The sequence below is a fragment of the Mixophyes fleayi genome, chromosome 2 (genome assembly GCF_038048845.1).
Source record: "Mixophyes fleayi isolate aMixFle1 chromosome 2, aMixFle1.hap1, whole genome shotgun sequence".
Classification (NCBI taxonomy): domain Eukaryota; kingdom Metazoa; phylum Chordata; class Amphibia; order Anura; family Limnodynastidae; genus Mixophyes; species Mixophyes fleayi.
In genome coordinates this window covers 177,045,847-177,067,815 of record NC_134403.1, presented here as the reverse complement: position 1 = coordinate 177,067,815, position 21,969 = coordinate 177,045,847, and the positions used below count along the sequence as shown (strand labels likewise).

General features: G+C 39.5%; 1 protein-coding gene across 1 annotated transcript in view; it reads left to right on the top strand.

The window, feature by feature from the left end:
* Nucleotides 1-21,969, top strand: part of LOC142138385 (merlin-like) — a 72,295-nt gene that overhangs the window by 13,757 nt on the left and 36,569 nt on the right. Inside the window, exons 2-4 of the mRNA XM_075195026.1 lie at nucleotides 1,933-2,057; nucleotides 6,201-6,326; nucleotides 8,171-8,293. Of these exons, the coding sequence (XP_075051127.1) occupies nucleotides 1,968-2,057; nucleotides 6,201-6,326; nucleotides 8,171-8,293 (339 nt within the window). The 5' untranslated portion in view covers nucleotides 1,933-1,967. The remainder of the gene's footprint in view (nucleotides 1-1,932; nucleotides 2,058-6,200; nucleotides 6,327-8,170; nucleotides 8,294-21,969) is intronic.

Genomic DNA, 21,969 nt, shown 5'->3' with positions numbered 1-21,969 from the left:
CACAAAGACATTGGTATAGACTCATTACCTTGGGACAGGTTTGCTCACAATAATCTTATTGTCACTATCAAAACCCCCATCATTGTTTATGTTACCAATTCAAGATTTCTGGATTCTTTCCTTCCTTCTTCTGGAGTTCCTGATGCTGATTCCTCGCTAACCAATTTACTAAACATCTGCTAGAAGTTCAGGAAGAGAAAGGCAAAGGCACTTATCATTAAAGAATGTCAGATATGCATCAAAGAACTGGAGATAGATTCTGGAATTCTATCAGATTATACGTACCCTCTCTGTAATTTGGCCCATGATTCATTGTCCTTTATGAAATTAGGGGGGATCCTAATGGGTCAAAAGATTCTTAATTGTTCTCTTCTGTCATGGTGCCATCATCAGTTGATTCTTTGTAAATTGGTAGCCAACATAACAGTTACTAACAGATCTAATGATCTGTTAGTGCTGAGAGGCAGTAGAGACATAATACACATTTCTGTTGTGCTATTCCATTTACCCATCTGCAAGGAAACTCCTGAACTAAATCTTGAAGCACAGGAATTCAAAGGTGAATGTTGACGGACCCCAGTCTGAATCCTGAGTTCACAAATCACTTGGCCAGTGACCGAACTCCCATAGCACTGACTTCTGCAGTGTGGTGTACTACAGAAAGTGAGAATCAGAAAATACAGTTTAAGCGTGCAGTTCCTGGGGCTTCACTAACAACAAGAATCAGGTCAATAACAATGTAACTAGTACCCAGGATTGCAGTTTTTTAAGGAATCAAAATGTTATACATGTATTGCAATGTCCATGTAAGGTTTTATTACTGAGATGAAAATGTGATTATTCTATTTACCTATTTCATTTTTTATGACTGATATTATTGAGTACATTTGTGACTTACAATGGGTAAGAGCAGGGGCATAATTCATTAAGGATCTTAAATTAAGAAGTTTCTTATTTAAGTCTCCTGGACAAAACCATATTACAATGCAAGGGGTGCAAATGAGTTTTCTGTTTTGCACATAAGTTAAATACTGACTGTTTTTTCATGTAGCACATAAATATCAACTTTAAATTTCAGTGTACAAATAAGCTATCAAGTATTTGTGTGCTACATGTGTGCTACATGAAAAAACAGTCAGTATTTAATTTATGTGCAAAACAGAAAACTCATTTGCACCCCTTTCATTGTAACATGGTTTTGTCCAGGAGACTAAAATAAGAAACGTCTTAATTTAAGATCCTTAATGAATCAGGCCCCAGATCTCCGTTTGTTCTCTTGTGCCAGAAAAATATCCTACTACCTATATAAATGGTTCCACTAACTTTACGTGCATAAATAGCCACAAAATTAGAAGAAATGATTTCACCAAAGTGCAATCTTTTTCCGCCATAGCCTCTCCAGAAGGTACACTAATGCAAAATAAGAGCTTGTTTTTCAATATGTGATAGTGTAAAAGGCAGCAGCAACCTCATTCTTCTCTACTATAAGCCACTGCTGTGATTATCTGTCCTGCTGTTACATTGTGAATGCTATTGTAGACTGAAGGTTGTCAGTAGACTGATATTACTCTTTACTACAATGTGGTTAATTTAGAAGGTTAATACCAAATTTGTACCTTTTTATCGCACTTTGATACCCTTAATTACATCATGATACTTTTATGGATATCTTAAAGCTGCACTACCACCTAGAAATGTTTTTTTATAAGACTCCCCTCCCCTTCTGTCCATCCAATGGAAAAGGGAAGACCAATCACCAGTCACAATCAAGGGTTTACGGTCAGTCCTCTCACTGCCACCTCCCTCTGGCACCATTTATTACAATGGTAATGGATTTGCTGGTTTTCTATTACAGAGCCTGTGTAAGGGGATATCATTTACATCAAATCATTATTGGAATGGCAATATTCATCTTTGTTTTTTTTATTGCAGGGTTTACTTTATAAACTACAGCTACATCATAAAATATGTCCATCCGGGACCTGATGAAGAAGCAGCAGAAGACATTTAAAGTTAAAGTTTTAACGATGGAATCTGAAATGGAATTACATTGTGAGGTTAGTTTTTATTGTCACCTGGTAAATCATGATCACATCCAGTTTCAATATATATTATGTTATCAGGGGAACTTAAATAAATCCACTAATTTTAAGACACCTGTACAATTATTATTTCCTTAGGAAAGATAAATTATGGTTATTTACAAAACCTAAATAATTTAAAAAAATCATAACTTGTTGCTTTGTTAGCTCATGTGCATGTTTTCATTGTTTTTATGGATATGTTACCTGACTAGCATTGCAAGATGATGTAGATTACAAAAGAATCTTCATATGTTTTAGTTGACCAGTTGATCATGTAAGATCAGAGTGCTGGTTAGGTACAGTAATACGCCCAAATCTGTGCATACCCAATTTAGAGAGTCTGCAGACAGATATTTCTTAGTGAAAGTGTAGTAAAATACGCAAATAAATAAATAAAAAATAGAAAATCAAAACATAAAATTTGTGTTAAATAATCAGGCCCTATGTATCAGGTGCATCAAATATAGTCTCTCTTTCTTGCAAGGTGACCTGACCTTGTTTTTTTTTTTTTTGTCAAATCATGTTGTTCAATTTAAAGTACCTCAATTGATTTTACAGTTCTTTCTGTGAACAGCCACAAGTGATGAATTTATTACTATATTTGTTACATTATAATGTCAACTATTCCTGATGATACTTAATATGGGTGAGTGTGGAATACGTCTCATGATGTGGTCAAAAAGAAAAATGTCCAATAGATCAGTATTGTAATCTATTTGTTTATAGTGTTAGACCAACTTGTGTTGACACAGACATGATTGTCTACTGTAAATGTAGCAATAATATGTTCACATCTAAAACTTTCTCTATGACTAATACAGGTGTTCTTACAGTGCCTTAATAATAAGTGACAACCTGTTCAAACATGTACAGTTTTGTTGACTTAGGTGCTGTTACAATGGAAAGGCCCTGGAGGCACTTCAGTTAATAGTAGTACAATAATCCTTGTTTTTCAGTGATGCAATGATAAAAAAGTAAAAGCATAGAAAACATGACGAAATAATAAAGCTAAATCCTAATACCTACCTGTAGAGAATACACATGATCAGACATGAAAAGTATGTACATGTACACTATGAGAGAATCATTCAGTACTGTTTCTAATTTGCTTTAAAGTCCTAAAACAAAAGTTAGTGGCTTATACATGCAGCCAGTTTTTATAACCGGTATAGTATTTATCAGTGGTGTAATGGTGTATAAAGACCATACTTGCCAACATTTGTATTTCTTTTTCCGCGAGATGCCGGCTGGGACGTAGCGTGCAGGGGGCGGGGCGCCGAAATTGCGTCATTTTGGCCCCGCCCCGTGACGAAATGACGCAAATCGCGTCATTTTACAGTGGGGGCGAGGCTAAACGCAGCGATTCCGGGTGAATTGCGGTGTTTAAACCGAATTCTGCCCACTTCCTATCAGGAAGATTGCCACACTCGTCCAGGAGACTCTCGCAAAATGCGGGAGTCTCCCGGACATTCCGGGAGAGTTGGCAAGTATGATAAAGACATAGAAAAGGAAATGGCTGCTGATTTAGGGCTTATTCACTTATAAGCTCTGGGAAAAAAGATGCACATAAATGAAAACGACTGCTGTCTATAGTGATGCATATAATGGTGAATCTTAACATGTTCCTAAGTGCTTTTCAGGCACTTCACTTTTACCAATGCAATATATTTGGTGTGTTGTATTCTGAAACTTTAAACTATAGACCTGCCGGCTGCATCTGACAGCGTGGGGAAAAGCGTTCCTCCTCAGCATCAGGGTCCTAACACCATCGTCAGGGACACTTTTTGCCAGGCAGGCAGACGCAGCCAGCAGATCTATAAATAGATCTTCATTCTGCGCTGAGTCGCTTCTGCTGGCAGAAGCTGTTATATTGTCTCTGTCACCTGTTTTTTTGTTTGCCAAGCATCTGCCCCACACTTCTTCCCCCCGATTTTTCTCTAACCAGCACTAGGTTGGTAGCACAAGGGTTTATATCGTTTGGAGGGTGGGTCAGGTGTGCAAAAAAAGTACATACATTCACTCTTGTTTCCCACAGTATTCCAACTTCTCATTATTGCTGTGAGCGTGTTATAGCTGATAGACGGCTTAGTTACTATGCAGGAGCTCCTGCATAATAACATGGTAACCAAGATATCTGTCAGCCATGATAGGGTAACCCGGTGACAAAGGCCCGGAACACAAGAGCAGGCAAGGAAAGTCTGTAAATTGAGCTGCAACCTAAAATCCAACATGTAGAGCAGTTGGATCAAGGATACGCCATCATCAACTGAATGGTTTATCTTTAAACTGCAAAAAGAAATAAGTATGTAAAACAGTATGCCCTCCACACCCCAAATGAGTAACCAACACTAGTGTTATAGCCTGGGTCTGGTTACCACTAAAGTAGGGTCAATGAGTGTGGGGTCCTCCTGCTAAAGTTATTAGTACCAGGCTGCACCGTTCCCCTATAACCTATTTCCTCCTGCAGCGTTGGCCAATCCTGGAAACCAGTCCCAGCCCATTCAACATGGATCGGGAGCCACTTGTGTGGAATCTTGCAGAAAACGGCTAGACACAACCAGCCCCATGATAAAGAGTACTGGAGCTTTTCCTGGCACATCTGTGGCTGGGCACTGTCTACTAGGGATTTTCTTGTTTCACTTGGACTATGTTAGTGATTTTTTTTATGTACGTTATTAATGAACTACATGTTTCACAACAGGCACAAGCACTAGCGTGCACAAACAGCTAAATGGCTAGTAGGCTTGCTGGGACAATAACTGGGATCACTGGGGGTGACATATTTGCAACTCCAGTACTCCCCACTAATATCACTATAATCCTGACACCCACATCCCTAGGGCTTCCAGGAAGAGCCCCAATGTTCTGGTCCAGCATGCTTTGCTTAGTGTTGGTTATTGTATTAGCATTATGACCCCACAATCCTTGTCCCCGTGCTTTCATGGTAACTAGCCGCTGGCTATAGCGCTGGTGTTTGTTATTCATTTGAGGTGGGATAGGGCTATGCTGTTAACTTATATCACTTGTTTTTAGCAACGTAAAGATAAATGTTGCTGCTATTATCATCATCAACGTCTACCTTTACATCAAGGCTTATGGATGCATAGTAGATATGCCTTCTAAGACGCAAATCTAACAATGCCACCAAATACAAATCTATGCTGCATTTCTATCTAAGGCTGCAAGAGTGGTGTCTTCCTTAGACAAGCATAAGAGAATCCTACCCTGAAGGAAATCAAAGTTACATCAAGTAGCAGCCATGAAGATAGGATAAGGGCCATGGGAATGTCCCAGCCAATACAGGGATTAAAGTTTATCAAAGTGGCTCATGCCATAAATCCTGCGAAAACAGCCATTTTCGCAGGATTATGGCATTATTAAGTATCATTCCTATTTATCAACTTTGTATAGCTGCATATATTGGAGATATCTGTGTCGTTCACAGCTGCCATCCCCATAGTTGTCTATGGGGATTGCAAAATGGCCTTTGTCAAGCTCTGAAAAGCTTTACTTTTTGGAACTTGTCTGCAATTGCTCATGCTAACTGAGGATGGCATTAACGGGTCATCAATGGAGAGACCTCTTCTGATCCCTCCCTTAGCAGGCTGGATGCTCCTCCCCTCTCTTGTCTAACTAATTTGTCTTAGTAGAGAGAGGGGAGGGGAATGCGCAGCTATCAGTCAGACACTGGGTCAGAACCCAAAAGTTCAATGGCAATCCCTGGTGCCACAGTCTTTGCTGGGACAGCCTCTCATCGGATGTAATGTCCCAGGATGACTTACATTTTAAATAAGTCAGAAAATTCATCCCTTGTCACTGTGAATAGCGGCGATAACGGTTGATAGTTGATGGGGGTAAATTGCTTTGGCTATAGTTAGGGAATATCACCCACAAAATGTCTGAGCTTATTGGTATGTACTAGGTAAGTAGAGGATTTTTTTCTTTACATAGCTGCTCTCAACAGACAAAATGGTAAAATATAATTGTTGGGTGAAAATAGTCTTTAATTCGATAATGAGTAATCGTGATTTTTGAAAGACCTAAAATATTTATATATGATTGAGATGTCAAATCATACTATATATTTTATAGATATTAAATATATTTTGTTTGTAGATGGACTGGAAAGGAAAAGATCTCTTTGATTTGGTGTGCAGAAATTTGGCAATTAAAGAATCCTGGTTCTTTGGCCTACAGTACATGGCCAGTGGGATAGACTCCTGGTTGAATCTAGATAAAAAGGTAAATAAATATATTACTCCAGTATTGTATGTTTGTTTTGTCCTACTGTCTTAAGCTGGGTACACACTACAGAAATTTCGACCAACTTTTTATGCAGAGCGATTTTACATGTGATCGATGGTCTGATCGCTCGGTCCATGGACTGCATACACACTAGCCTTGTTTAGGACGAGAAAGGGAAGAGCGGACCTCACGTTAGCGACTTTTTACAGCCATGTTGTCGTGAGCAATGACTGTAATTTCGTACTCACTGTTGTGGATCAGTCGGAAGTTTATACACACTACACAGCGGAAACGAGATTGGACCGAAAATATTAAACGGTACGACCAACCAAATGAGGCGATAATCGTCCATTTGGGCAGACTTTCGACCATCGTGTCACTGCACACACTGACCCACTTTTAAACGAGCGGTAGTATGTCGGCTGTTTGAGCCGATTATTGGATGAAAACAGTGTAGTGTGTACCCAGCTTTTGGGTAGCGCTACTACTACTTTGTATCTTGCTAGTGGTGCATGCAACAAATGTCATTTATGTTTTATATGTGGTGAACAGAGAGTTTGTGATAAATTGCAGCTACTTTTTAGGTCAATTTCCTACAAAAATCAATTGTTTTTCAAAAAATATACAGCAAACTGCAACATTTTCAGAATGTCGCAGAGTCAACCGTTAAATTGCTAGTGTTATCCACCACAGAACGTCTTACAAATAGTGGAAATCTGTCATTTTCAGGAATAGATAGACAGGGCTGTAACTTCAGTTAAGTTTGATTAAATGTAAAATTTGCCAGGAAATTAATTTGTGATTTTTAAGCTCCTGTTTTCACTTTGTTGGCTATTAATTAACGTAGGCTGCAAACTCTACCAGTTGCCAATTATGCTTTTTGCATTGATCAGCGACATAAATAGCACTTGCTAACTATTAAAGTCCAGGCTTGACATTTGCACATTGCATGTTGTAGGTTTAGCCATTGTGGGCATTATTATTCATCTTGATTTCTATGATATACCTTTTTGTTTTTGCACTATTTGTCTACTGTGAGTGGCTCAGTTTCAGCATAACACTCATGTGCAGGAACAATAATTTGCAAGGATAAAGGGTGGGAGCGTTTCCTCCCCTCCCTACGTCACCCGGTGCGATACTCTCTGGGGGTCATTTAGGAACAACAGAAAATGCAGATTGAGATAGCATTTTCTTTTGTGCAAATACTTATTATTATTGTAGTGTTTGCTTGAAGGCGCACACCCCATACACATGTTCATGGTCTGTTTCAGCAGATGTTTTCAGCATAGTTTGCAAGTTTTTTGGCAGTGACTGAAATTTGCAATTTAACAAAAACAAAAATGTTAAGTCAAAGTATTCTATTATATTAGGACAGATCCTTAAACTCTTCATGGTCAGGAGTATTTTATTATTTTTATATGACCACATTTCAAATGTTTGCTTTTTGTCACTTAAACTGGAAATAATGAATTGCTTTTGTCCCTGTTCCATGCTATGTTGCTTCTGGAAAGCCAGAGTATCATAAAAATAAGAGGCGGCTATGGGAATACCCCTTAATAGTTACGGATAGGACTTTATTTTATTGTGTATTTTCCATTAGATACAAGTTACAGAAAGTTACATTTTAATTCCTGTATATTAGATCACTGGTGTGGATTTCTTGCACCTGCATTTAAGATCTTGCGCTTAAATGCGAAAGATCTTAAATGATATTTTATTAACTGTATGTTGCAAAATGAAGAGACAATATTACTCTGTGAACTGGTCATTACGAGAATATCCAGTGGAAAAACTTTTGTTCTTTGTCAGTAATTTTACAATCTTGAACTTTTTCTTAACAGATTTTACAGCAAGATATCCCTAAGGAAGATCCTGTAAAGTTCTGGTTTTTGGCAAAGTTTTACCCAGAAAATGTGTCTGAGGAGCTTTTTCAAGACATAACCCAGCATCTTTTCTTCCTTCAGGTAATTAATTTATTCGATCTATCGGATACTAGGGGGCACATTTATCAAGCTGCGTGTTTCCGGCTGGTTTGAAAAGTGGAGATGTTACCTATAGCAACCAATCAGATTCTAGGGCCTGATTCATTAAGGATCTTAACTTAAGAAACTTCTTATTTCAGTCTCCTGGACAAAACCATGTTACAATGCAAGGGGTGCAAATGAGTATTCTGTTTTGCACATAAGTTAAATACTGACTGTGTTTTCATGCAGCACACAAATACTTGATAGCTTATTTGTACACTGAAATTTAAAGTTGATATTTGTGTGCTACATGAAAAACAGTCAGTATTTAACTTATGTGCAAAACAGAATACTAATTTGCACCCCTTGCATTGTAACATGGTTTTGTCCAGGAGACTGAAATAAGAACTTTCTTAAGTTAAGATCCTTAATGAATCAGGCCCCTAGTTATCATTTATTTTGTATACAGTCTACAAAATTATAGCTACGATCCAATTGGTTGCAATAGGCAATATCTCCAGTTTTCAAATCCGCTGGAAACTCGCAGCTTGATACATTTACTTGTAAGTGATGTTAAAGATTGTTGGATATTCATTAAATATAATTAAGTACTAAAACAAGTTTTAGTTCAATACTTTTAAGTTTCATAGATAATTTTTTTTTAAATTATTTTTATTAAAATGTTCAAACAATACAGATACAACATAACTTAATTAGCTTAGCAAACAGTTCCAGTTCTTTTGAGTATATAACTCTGCACGAAAATACATGTACATCATTATTCGTACATGCAACATACAGTTCAAATAAAAGTCCAATATAACATTTGACCCACTCAGGTATAGCTTCCCCTCCCGCCCCCACCGAGCACCATAGCCCCCAACCCTAGTATCTAGTTATCCAATAGAGACATATATAACATAAGTAGGTTTATATTGTTGAAAGAGGGGGAGAGAGGGAGGAAGAAAGGGTGCCCTAGGTGGATCAAAATCTGCCGCTAGTGATCTCACTGCAAAGCTAGACTTCACCCAACAAGACCAGACTTTATAGTACTTAGGCATATTGTTTATGGACTGGTATGTGAACCGCTCATGACGGTTTCATAGATTATTGATTCACAGTGTTCCAGTGTAAACTCTGCAAGTGTTAAATTAATATTTTACAATTTGACTTGGAAGGTGTTTGCACTACTATATTGATAGATGAAAAATGTCTGAATAGTTTAACTGATCTCTGTTTTTGACTCTAACATTAGTCTTACTGGTTAATAGCAACTTAAAATGTAACTCTTTTGTCCAAAGTCCTACAATAATTCTCTTGAATGCAAACAATATTGTATACAAAATCAGGTCTTAGGCTTTTTATTACCTTATGCTTTATTCAGGCTTTCAAGAGCTACAAATAAATAAATATAAATAAATAAATATAGCATTAATAACAATTGGCAAATCAGGGATGGAAAAGAATTATGATAGGGTATTGTATTTCAACTACTTTGGGTGAAATTAAAAATAATCACATGACATCTAAGGTGTATTCAAAATAGTTCTCTTTCATTATTATCAATTTATTTACTTTATACCAAGCTATAATGTTTACACTCAACTGCTATTTTTGGTGACTAGCTATGTTAGATATAGTTAAACTGTTAAAATGTTATGTTTGGACTCATTCTCACAAATGTATTTCTCTAATGTGTGGTCCATTGTGTTCTACATGTAGCACACACAGATCAGACACAGAATAATCCTGCACATGATACAGGCAAATGGAAACTGTGCATGTACCATTATTACCATGCAAGCTCCTTGGTCCATTTCTCCATACATGTGTCAGAATAGGCAAAGTGTGTTCCATAGAGATTATTATGTGCATGCTGATTTTTTTTCCATTCCAGATCCTTGTGTGCTTCCTGTGGAATGTAAAGGATTACACACAGGACAGATACATCTGTTTAAATGAACCTTTAATGTTAGTGCCATCCAGGGACTAACCTAAATAGATTGACAATATTTCATTATTTGCCTCACTCTTCTACATGACCTTACACATGCAAGATATTTCCCCCTCATAATAGTACAAAACTAAATAATAAATGACACAGCACCAAGCAGTGAGGAGACTATGGCAACAGCCTTTATTTAATTTTCCAACCTTAATCTTAAGGGGGGGGGGGCTTATCAGGCAACCAAGTGCCTTCATTAACCAAATTCCAAGGGTCACATACGCCATGCCCTTCCAATAGGCCACCAAATGCTCTATCCCTGTGACAACCATAAACACAGTGTAATAACCCATTATGTGGGATGGGAACCCTTCAGGGACACCGTGCAGGACGGGACAGGTCCTGAAGCCCCCATCCAAATATAACTGTACCGTTACACCTTTTTCCATTAACACCCAATAAGCCCATTAACCTTTTTCTTACCTTAAAACGGCCTCTGCTCCCAATCACATAAATGTCCCGTTTCACTGCTTCCTGTATGTCTACATTAAAGACGTCCATGCCAATGTCACCCAATCCTGTCCATACAGTCCAGGAGTGCCATCCTCCAAATACCAGTGTCTGATTGCACATTATCCTATCATTTGACTAGTGAACATAGGAGTGTCCCCGTATCCACACCTTCAGGTTCCTGGACCTGAAATTCAACATGTAAAAATCCACCTGACCAGTCAACCGCTCCATCCTACATTCTTAATTGCAATACTGTCCATGCCCCCACATGTTGCTCCAGTGCAGAAGGAATGAGTGCTAAAGTGCATCGCCTCAACTCCTGCCTTAGTAGAACTAGTGCTCAGCATACTCGCTAATTAGGTCCAAATGCATAAAGAGCGGACCAGGTGCTTTTGGGCAGATATTAAAAATTTGTTCACCCTTTACAGGGCATAGAGATGTGATGTGCAGTACCTCAGCATGACCCATATCCCTCTGCTCAACTGGTCAATATATCCCTTCTTGATAACCATTGTTAACTCCCCTTCGCTTACCTTAATATTGGTTATGTCCAGCCCCCCAATTTCATTCCTTTTTGGGACTAACTACTTTATTCTTATGGCGCCAAGAAATGCAAAATTAAATGCTGTCCTGTAATGCTACTTTTAAACCCATACCAGCACACTCCCATAAGACTATCAATAATATTTTCCAGCACTGCTGTCTGGGGCCGAAAGGGGCCTCTTCCAACCAGTTGCAATTGTTCTTACAGTAAACTGCCTTTTCACATCAGGCCATTGCAAACACTGTAAGGAAAAGTGAGTACCCACCAGCATCCTTTCTGCTGAGAACTTTTCCAACAGAACTTTCTCAATATATATATCTATTCAGAGGTTGAAGTGGGGGTGTATAGAGCGGTATGGCACACTGCCACTTCTAATGCCTTCATCATCATCATCATCATCATCATCATTTATTTATATAGCGCCACTAATTCCGCAGCGCTGTACAGAGAACTCACTCACATCAGTCCCTGCCCCATTGGGGCTTACAGCCTATATTCCCTAACATACACACACACAGACAGACAGAAACACAGACTAGGGTCAATTTGATAGCAGCCAATTAACCTTCTAGTATGTTTTTGTAGTGTGGGAGGAAACCGGAGCACCCGGAGGAAACCCATGCAAACAAGGGGAAAACATACAAACTCCACACAGATAAGGCCTTCATTGTAAATCTATAAAATTCCATTCACTTACATTCCCATTATGCTTTTCATAAAGCCAGTTCTAAATTTCCATACCACCACTTAAAATTTTAATTTCAAAACATTAATAGACCAATCTAACACCCCTAGATAACATTAATACATCCATCCCACACCCACAGACACATTAATACACCCCCCTCAAGGTTACATCAATATACCCATCCCCCACCCCAGATAACATTAATACAGCCCCAGTTAACAATAATACACCCTACCCCAACCCCTAGATAACATTAATAACAATCAGCTATCATTAATACATCCATCCTCTACCCCCAGATAACATTAATACCCTCCCAGATAATATTAATACCCCTATCACCCCATATAACATTAATATACTCATCTTGGCCCCCAAATAACATTAATACATCCCCTCCAGGTACTTACCTTGACTTAAAGAAAGTGCAGGGCTTTGTGTGCAGAGTGGAGGAGAGGAGAAGGATGGGAGGAGAGGATAAGGAGGGGGCGATGAGGTGATGGGTGCTCTGTGTGCTGACTTTGACAAACTTTGTGCGCTGGATTTCCTACCTCCTGGGAACAGCTCTCTTAACAACTATTGTGTACCCTTTACTTGAATCCTAGCTGTCACAAGTCGTTCCGAGCAGAGCACCCCGCCATTGCTAGTGCCGCGCTACCTCTGATAGCGGCCACCATCTTGGATTCGGTCACAGACCTGATCCTTTTATTAACTCCCTCTTTCCCTGTAATAGGCTACCCTTCTTGCAAATAGGATATTTAAGGCACCTGACCCTGCAGTCAGGTGCCTGTTCTTTATTAGTCAATCTCTGGCATAGGATTAAGATGTGGCTCTCCTGCTGCAATCCCTGTTTATTCCTCAGTTGCTGTTCAGTGCTAATCATCCTCAGACATCACTTCCTCGTGTTCAGCTCACAGTTCCAGTGATTCCTCAGTTGCTGTTCAGTGCTACTCATCCTCAGACATCATATTCTCATGTTCAGCTCACTGTTCCAGTGATTCCTCAGTTGCTGTTCAGTGCTACTCATCCTTAGACATCACTTCCTCGTGTTCAGCTCGCAGTTCCAGTGATTCCTCAGTTGCTGTTCAGTGCTACTCATCCTCAGACATCATATTCTCATGTTCAGCTCACTGTTCCAGTGATTCCTCAGTTGCTGTTCAGTGCTACTCATCCTTAGACATCACTTCCTCATGTTCAGCTTGCTGCTCCAGTGATTCCTCACTTGCTGTTCAATTCTACTCATCTACAATTATCCTATTTTCAATTCCAGTTCGCTGCTCTACAGCATCTTCCTGCAGAGTTCCCTCCAATCCTATATTCTCCATATGGGTCTCGTCTAGCACTCTCCCAGAGGGACGCGACCTGCAGGGCAGTGGCTGCAAAGCCCATACCTGCTTGTATGGGTTCTTGGTAAAGACAACCTGACCCGTTAAACTCTGTGCCTCTAGGTAGAGTAGTGTCGAGCTAGACAGGCCCGGGGATCCTATACATCTGCCTCGAACTATGACACCAGCTCTCACTATCTACAAAGCTGCCTTCCAACCTGCAACAATTCCAATAGCCATTTTCTCTTTCCAGTACTTGCAATGTGCGTTAAAAAGGGCACATGTAAGAAAATACAAAATGCCTATTTACTGGAGGTAGTTGTTACCTCCAAGTGTTCTGCTGGAAACAAGGGAAGTTGAGTCTGCCTTATGCATTTATGCTCTGCTGTGTCAGACATGACATTGCTCACTCCCCACTCTTCTCTCCCTCCCCTTTCCAACCTATGCCTGGACATCTTAAATCCCATGATATTTCCTATACTCCCATTCCAGGGCAATTTCGCAGATCCTCTCCCTGAACCAGCTAGAGCAGCAGAGTGACCCATGATTACCTCCCTGCTCTGGTCATGACCTGCCGTCTGATTCCATTCGGGTGCTTTCACACCACATATAGTAAAATCTAAAGCAGTCAGTTGATTGGACCATGTAGATATAGTTTACTGACATTAATGTTAAATATGTTATATGTATTATCTTCTAACACTGTTCAGTACCCATTAAGCATCCAGACTTTTATTTTGCATAGACTGTTCTGGACATATTAGAAGATTGAAAGCAAACCTTTTCTTGTTGGATAGCTTTTAATGAAATTTTTTTAAGCAATTAGGAGGGAGGGGCTGTAACACTGACATGCCAAATCCACATTTCAAGTAAATTGATTGATATACTCTATAGCTTCCTCTGTAGTTTGGACTCGTAATTTAGCTTCTGGAAAAGACAATACCTCACCTTTTTTCATTAAATATGAAATAGCAAACAAGTCTCTGCCTATCCAAAATTATTTGTTATCCTCTTCAATAACAATAAAATCATCAGGGTTGTCTTAGATGGTCACAAGTTGTTTATTGTAATCTAACAGGTAACTGCATCATTTTCCCATAAAAATAAATGCTTATATTTGAACTAGTAGTTATGGAAGTTAAGATTAAGCCCCCCTGACTATTTTTGAACCTGGGCCCACCTCTCCTTCAGAGATGAGTTTGAAAAAGTTTGAATATATTTAACAATAATAGAATCTCTTGGAAGTTTAAATAGCAGGGTCTTTATTTACTTCCAAAATTTCAACCGCAGGAAAAGAATGTAACCACCTTTATCAAAACTTTCTTACTGTAAATTCTAGAATAAATAGCTATGGGCCCCCTGAGATCACATTCCGCCTGACATGTACACCCCCTCCTTCCCCTGTGGACGGCCCTGATTGAATTATCATACTACTACAGAACAATGTTCTTTTTGTATAAATGGTCTTGGTATATGGCAATTGTTATATAACAGATTTGGTGATATTCAATGATAAATCTTGGAATAATTTAACAGTAGCAAAAAAAGCCGTGATTGTGAGACGCTCTGAGTGCATACGTTTCACTCAAACTCTTAGAGAAAACACTGGAAAAAGAAAATCCAAACCACCTGCGCCACTCCTATGTGTCATCTGCATGTATATTAACTTTACAAAGATTACAAACAAAGGTTTGTAAGACTTTCCCATAAGACTTTGGGTACATCTAGGAGGGCATCAGGACCATAAGACACAGGGCACTTTTAGTGGCTGATGCAGAGTGACTAGTACACCAGTTTGTGTAGCATATCTTGCATGAACTCTCTCTCCGCAAGTCCAAAAAGTGGGTGCACATATATGTGTCTATACAGTTTAACCCATTCTGCCACTTACTCTAGACTGCTCCTGGAGTGGTTGGAAGTTTAGTTTCGTTCTAACGTAGGCTGAATACAGTAAGGGCGAAATTGTGCAAAAATGGATGCAGACCAGGAAAAAGACGCATATATAGTCATGAGAAGACCATATTATTTACAGGTGGTCTTGGACAGATGCAAGTAGTGGATGATGATGATTATGGTCTCCGTCACTAGCAAACCTCTTGAAATTGACTGTTTGCACCTCTAACACTGGTACTTTCTTCATTTTTTCCGCGTGTTTAAACAAAAATGTTTTTTTTTTATACACAAGACGGAGAGTTATTTCTGCTGTATTAGAGATGATTTTTACGTTTTATTGATGACTAATAATGAAAGCTTTTTTTGCACATAAAACAAATATACAAAACATGGGTGCAGTTAGGACGTAAGTGTTACGCACATGCTACTGGCGCAGACCTGCACTGATCTTAAGATGTTTGGTACAGCATATGGGTAAAATTGTTTGTGAAATCGTTACATATATCTCATCGGGGGGAAATTTCTGAAGTGTGTTCCCAGCTTTACTGTTTCTTCCAATAGTAACCAATATGTAGATGATTGTGGAAACACATATAAACTGAGATTATTATTATCATTATCGTAGATTTGTAAGGCGTCACAGTGCTCCGCAGCGCCGTACAGTAAGTAAGACAAGGACACACATAAAACAGGACATACGTAAAACAAGAACAGACAAGGCAGACAAAATGAATGGAGACATGAAAACAAAGGGTTTGAAGGACCCTGCTCATTATACAGCTTACATTCTAAGGGAAAGAGGGCACAGATGAAACAAGAGGAGTAAGTCTGGTTCAGAGTGGAGATTGGGATAGTTGTGAGGGTGCATTAGGGTAAATAGTGTTATCGAAGATAAGGTCACTTCTAAAAAAGAGATGGGTTTTCAAAGAGCATCTAAAAATATGAAGGCTGTGGGAAAGTCTGATTGAGCGTGGTAGGGAATTTTGTAAGTGGGGAGCAGCACAGGAAAAGTCTTGTTGGTGGGAGTGAGAGGTGGTTACCAGAGATTAGACAAGGCGCAGGTCAGAGGTAGATCTAATAGGGCGGGAGGGAGAGTATTTTGATATGAGATTTGAGATGTATGCAGGGGTGTTGTTGTTGAGGGCTTTGTAGGTAAAGGTGAGTACTTTGAATTTGATTCTGGAGGACACAGGGAGCCAGTGTAGTCATTTGCAAAGTGGTGCAGCAGATGTGGAGCGGTGAGAGAGGAAGATCAGTCTTGCAGCAGCATTTAGGTCGGATTGAAGTAAGGATATATGTGTGTCAGGAATGCCAGATAGCATGAGGATGCAATAGTCAAGACGGGAGATGATGAGAGAATGGATAAGAGTTTTGGTAGCATGTTGAGTAAGAAAAGGGCGTATTCTGGCAATGTTTTTAAGGTGGAGTTGACAGGACTGGGAGAGAGTCTGGATGTGAGGAATAAAGCAGAGGGCGGAGTCAAGTGTGACACAAAGGCAGTGGGCTTGGGACACTGAGGAAATTGTGGTGTTTTTGACAGTGAGGTAGATTTGAGGGCAGGTGGTAACTCTGGCAGGAGGGAAGATAATAAGCTCTGTTTTGGACATGTTGAGCTTTAGGTAGTGTTGGGACATCCATGTGGATATAGCACAAAGACAGTTGGTTACACAAATAGTACAGAAGTAGAGAGGTCAGGAGAAGAGATATAGATTTGGGTGTCATCAGCGTAGAGGTGTATCGGAGGCCACATGAGCGAATTAGTGTCCCAAGGGAAGAGGTGTACAATGAAAAAATTAAAGGGGCAAGAACAAAGCCTTGTGGAACTCCAATAGATAGTGGGAGTGGAGGGCAGGATGTGCCAGAGGTAGAAACACTAAAGGAGCAGTTTGATAGGTAGGAAGTGAACCAGGAAAGGAATGTCATGAAGGCCAATGGAGTGAAGGGTGTGTAGGAGAAGAGGGTGATCAACAGTATCTAAAGAAGCAGAGTGGTCCAGGAGAATGAGTATGGAGAAACTACCATTAGATTTTGCAGTAAGTAGATCAATGATCACTTTTGTGAGAGCAGTTTCAGGCGAATGTTGGAGAGGGAAGCCTGATTGCAGAGAGTCGAGAATGGAATGAGAGAAGAGAAAGTGAGACAGGCGTTTGTACACTAATCGCTCAAGTAGTTTGGAGGCAAAAGGGAGAATGGAAATAGGGCGGTAGTTGGAAAGAGAGGCTGGATTGAAAGATGGTTTCTTTAGAATAGATGAGATTAACGCATGTTTAAAAGAGAATGGTAATGTGCCAGTGGAGAGAGACATATTGAAGATGTGAGTTAGAGGTGGGCATGCAGTGGAGGAGAGGGAGCAGAGTAGTTAGGACAGAATAGGGTTGAGTGGACAGGTTGTAGGGTGAGATGATAAATTGAGTGCAGAGACTTTGTCTTCAGTTACTGGAGAGAATGAATTAAGGGTGGATAGGGGAGTGTAGGTAAAGGTGGGTAGAGTGAGTGGAGTGAGTGGAATTTGGCATGAGGAAATACGTATCTTGTCGAATTATGTCAATTTTGTCTTTGAAATAGGTGGCAAAATCATGGGCAGTGAGGGAGGAAGAAGGAGGAGGTGCAGGTGGGCAGAGAAGTGAGTTGAAGGTGGCAAAGAGGCGATGGGGGTTAGAAGACTGAGTGGATATTAGAGATTTTAAGAATGTTTGTTTGGCAATTGAAAGGGCAGTGCTGTAAGATGAAAGGAGGTATTTATAGTGGAGGAAATCTGGATAGGAACGAGATTTCCTCCAGTGGCGCTCTGCAGTGCGGGAGCACTTTTGCAGGTAGCGGGTCTGTTTGTTGTGCTATGGCTGGGGTTTTGATCATTGGAGACTATATGTAGTAGCTGGAGCTGCATTGTCTAGGGCTGAAGTGAGAGTTTTGTTTTAGAATGAGGCAGCCTGATTAGGACAGGACAATGCAGTCATTGGGAGAGTCCAGTGAGAGCAAGAGAAAAGATGGGTTAGCCAGAAAAAAAAGAAGAGATCGGGTTAAGAATCGAATGTTATCAAGGGTTTCTCTATGTTTAATGAAACTCACCTGGTCAGAATTGATGGGGGAATGGGGTTAAGATGATTAGCTATTATTTTTGCATATATTTTCAAATTAGTACTTAAAAGGCAGATAGGTCATTATGACACATGTCCGGGTCTTTCCCAGGTTTGAGAATTGTTACCACCTTGTCTTTCAGGTGGGAAAGGTCTCTGTGTTGAGCACAGATTGAACAGCGTGGAATCAAGTCTACAGCAAGGAATTTTTGGGAATACATTTGTGAAGCCATCAGGGCCCAGAGCTTTTGCCAGGGAAAGAGTTCTGATAGCTGCTAAGGTTCCTGTCAGAGAACAAGGTGCATTGAGATATAGGACATTTATGTATATGCGTCAGATTTTGTGGGAGTGTTTGATTAATCTTTAAAATTGTAGAGGCCTTTATAATATTCTGTGAACATGTCTACAGTACAAGAGGGATTATATTTCTTGTGACTTTTTCCTTTTTTTTACAGCGTGTATTCTAGAAATAACATGCAGTACACTCAATTTTGAAGCCAAAAGTTTATCCACTTTATTATGCTTAGTATAATACTTGCCACGGTTACAACAGGAGTACAGCTAGGAGTCACGAATATGGTGAAAACACTCTGTTTATTTGCAGAAAAGTATAAACAGCAGGTAATCGAGAGCAGTAGTAAATACCAGGTGCAAGCTGATGCAGGAAATAATAAGAATGTTCAGAAACCAGCAGGTAAACAGCTAATGCAGGGAAGCAGGATGTATGAACAGGTTCCAAGCAGGCATGAACCAGAGGAGCAAGGCAGGAGGAAGAATTCACAGGTTGCAACAAGGATATGACATCACAGAATGGGACAACAATAACCAGCCCTGTGTGCTGGGAGTAACAGGTATATAAAGGGAAAAAGAGACCACACCCAGGTGCATGGAATAATTGGAGAACAGAAAAGTTAACCCTTAAAGCACAAGAAATGCACAATAGCAGCACCTCTGGACATCAGAGGTACTGCTGCAAACACATAAAAAGAACAAATACAAATAATAAAGTCCAAAAGGTAGGAGCTGCCAGGCGGATCGTGACAATACTGTTTTATTTGGATGATGGCTTGTTCAATATGTTGCTTTGTCAGAGTTGAATTTCTCCCTTAGACTGGGTACACAAAACAGGTTTTTCACCCGATTATAGTGTCAATCACACGATAAACATCTGTTAGGTCCTATAGTGCATTAGTGTGTACACTCCCACAGTCTTGTTTTATCATTCCAAACAACATTGCATCCTTTGATTTTATAAAAGGACTAAAACTCTCTATAAACGATGGACCAGCAGTGTAGGCAGATCTCCATATAGTTTACAGAGTCACAATCGTTTCAGCCGATGGTTATGACAGATGAAGGGCATAGATCTGACGGTAAATCTTGTAAAACGTGTATAGTGTGTACACATGAATCACAATGCTGTTTGGGAATTTCAGTCATTGGTAAAATAGAACAACTAGATAACCACATCTTCAGTAAATTAATAGAATCCTTGATTATTAAGTATTATCTGCATCTTTTTTACATTTAAGAATACAATAGTCTCTTTGATTAAAGAGGACTTGATACAAACATTTAACTGTTTTGCAGACTACAGAACATTAATAAAGATGAAGAGCTTACATGCTTATTCAACGGACCGTGATAAAAAAATAAAAAAAGCATGTTGGCATATATAAAAGAGCTTAATAATAACATTTACATGTACAGTATACAGCATATATATTAATATCAGAACTGAAGCTACAGGAGATAAGAGATTGTGAAAGGAAAGCATATTTCTATATACATTAGACTTACATTTCAGAGCCTAAAGCATGGTTGTCCAACCGGCATGCGGCCCAGCATGCCTGTAAATGTGGCCCAGCAGGAGTTTTGGTTGAGGCAAGGGGGCAACACTGAATAAAAGAAATCCTGCAAAAAAAAAAAAAGAAAATACTTACCTTGCGGTCACGTCAGCTGGCGCTCCGGCTCTCTCCCTGGTTTCCTCCTCCGTGTGGTGCTCGCAGTGAATGTCGGGGGTGACATCATCACACCCGACATCCATTGCGTAGCGCAGCACAGGGGAGTCACCCGTGCGAACTATCAGCAGCAGTGAAAGATTATCCAGTATCTTATTGTTGTTACTCTGAATTTGGACTTTCTGCACCATGCAATTATGAACTAGCTGTGTTCTCTGTATGTATCTAATATAAATATTAAGAGATGATTGTATTTTTAATATTTTAAACCATTTTAAATGTGCAGTGATGAGTAGGGTGAAAATATCACCCACTGTTACCCTTATCGGAGGCTGCTCCATGAGCCATTTTTCCTGCCACCCTATCTATAAATCTCTGTAGATTTCTATTAGTCCTCCTGATGCTACCTATATCGGTGACCATTTCAAACTGGTCAATAAAAAAAATTATTCATAGGTGCAGAAAGAGAGGAAAAAAAAGTTTTTGGCATTTAATTCCCTAAACCCCACTAAGGGACAGATGCAGGTAAGTTCAATTGTAGCTGGTATTGGGACTACTGCTTTAATCATGATTCTGCAACAGGTTTTCTAACTCTTACTAACTTCATTTCCAAGTAAGTTTAATATGTTAACTATGTTTTCTATGTTTTTTTGGATGATCAGCTATCGTTAGGGTTAGTGCATTTTATGTGCGGCCCAAACCAACTTGTCGTCTTCCAATGTGGCCCAGGGAAGCTAAAAGGTTGGACACCCCTGGCCTAAAGGTAGCCGCACACAGTATGAGTTGGTTGGACAGTTTGGCCATTTTCAATTACAGTTGTTTATGCAATGATCACATAGTGCATAGTTTTACATAACCAGAATGTAGGAATCACCTCTTGATGAGGCCATTCTGTCTAACCATAGAGCAATCAAACTGATGGAGTATATAAATAATCTATTATTTTATATTTCATAATATATATCAGAATTCAGCCATAGTTGAATGAGGACAGTGACTTTGCACATACAATCCTTTCCCCCACCTGTTACTATAGAATTTGTGAAAACCTGAGAAAAGCAGATCTTGGCTTTTTGAGGCAGGCTACATGCTGTGAGCACTTCCTGTGGAAAGGTAAACTCCGCCCACTTGTAAGTGAACTCTTTCACTAGCAGAAACACAGAGCTCTCTCTTGTGATCGTGATTTGACCCGGATAGGACATACAGAGACGGCTGCTGGAAACTAAGTTTAATGAAATGGTGTTCTGTATATGTGAGGGCCTGGGAAGACAATGCATATTAGCATGTGGCTAGTAGGAAAATGTAATTGAATGGAAGGTGAGTGAAACTGGAAATATATAGTCCTGTGTGGTTATGTGTTGGTTTAATGTTAAAATGGAGTTTTGTTAGGTTATTTGAATGAAATTGTCTGAGTTCAGATAAAATGGAGTTAGTGAAGTTTTGGTCATGGAAGCATCTGTGTTCTTTGCAAAGGTTATTTGGAATAGATGTCTTTTGTGTAAAATAGATATTTGTGGTGGACTTACAAGTAAATTACTAGAGGTTTAAGAACTGGACCCTGTTCATTGGTAGTCAATTAGGCCATTGCTTGTAAACTTCTATAAAAGCTATTTTAAATATTGTGAGCTCTTTCAGTTTTTGAAAAAGGGCTAATGGAAATTGCAAATGCTGTGTAATAGAAGTGTAAGTTTGTTTAATGCAGTTTAGTGTAAATGCATAGTAAGTATATG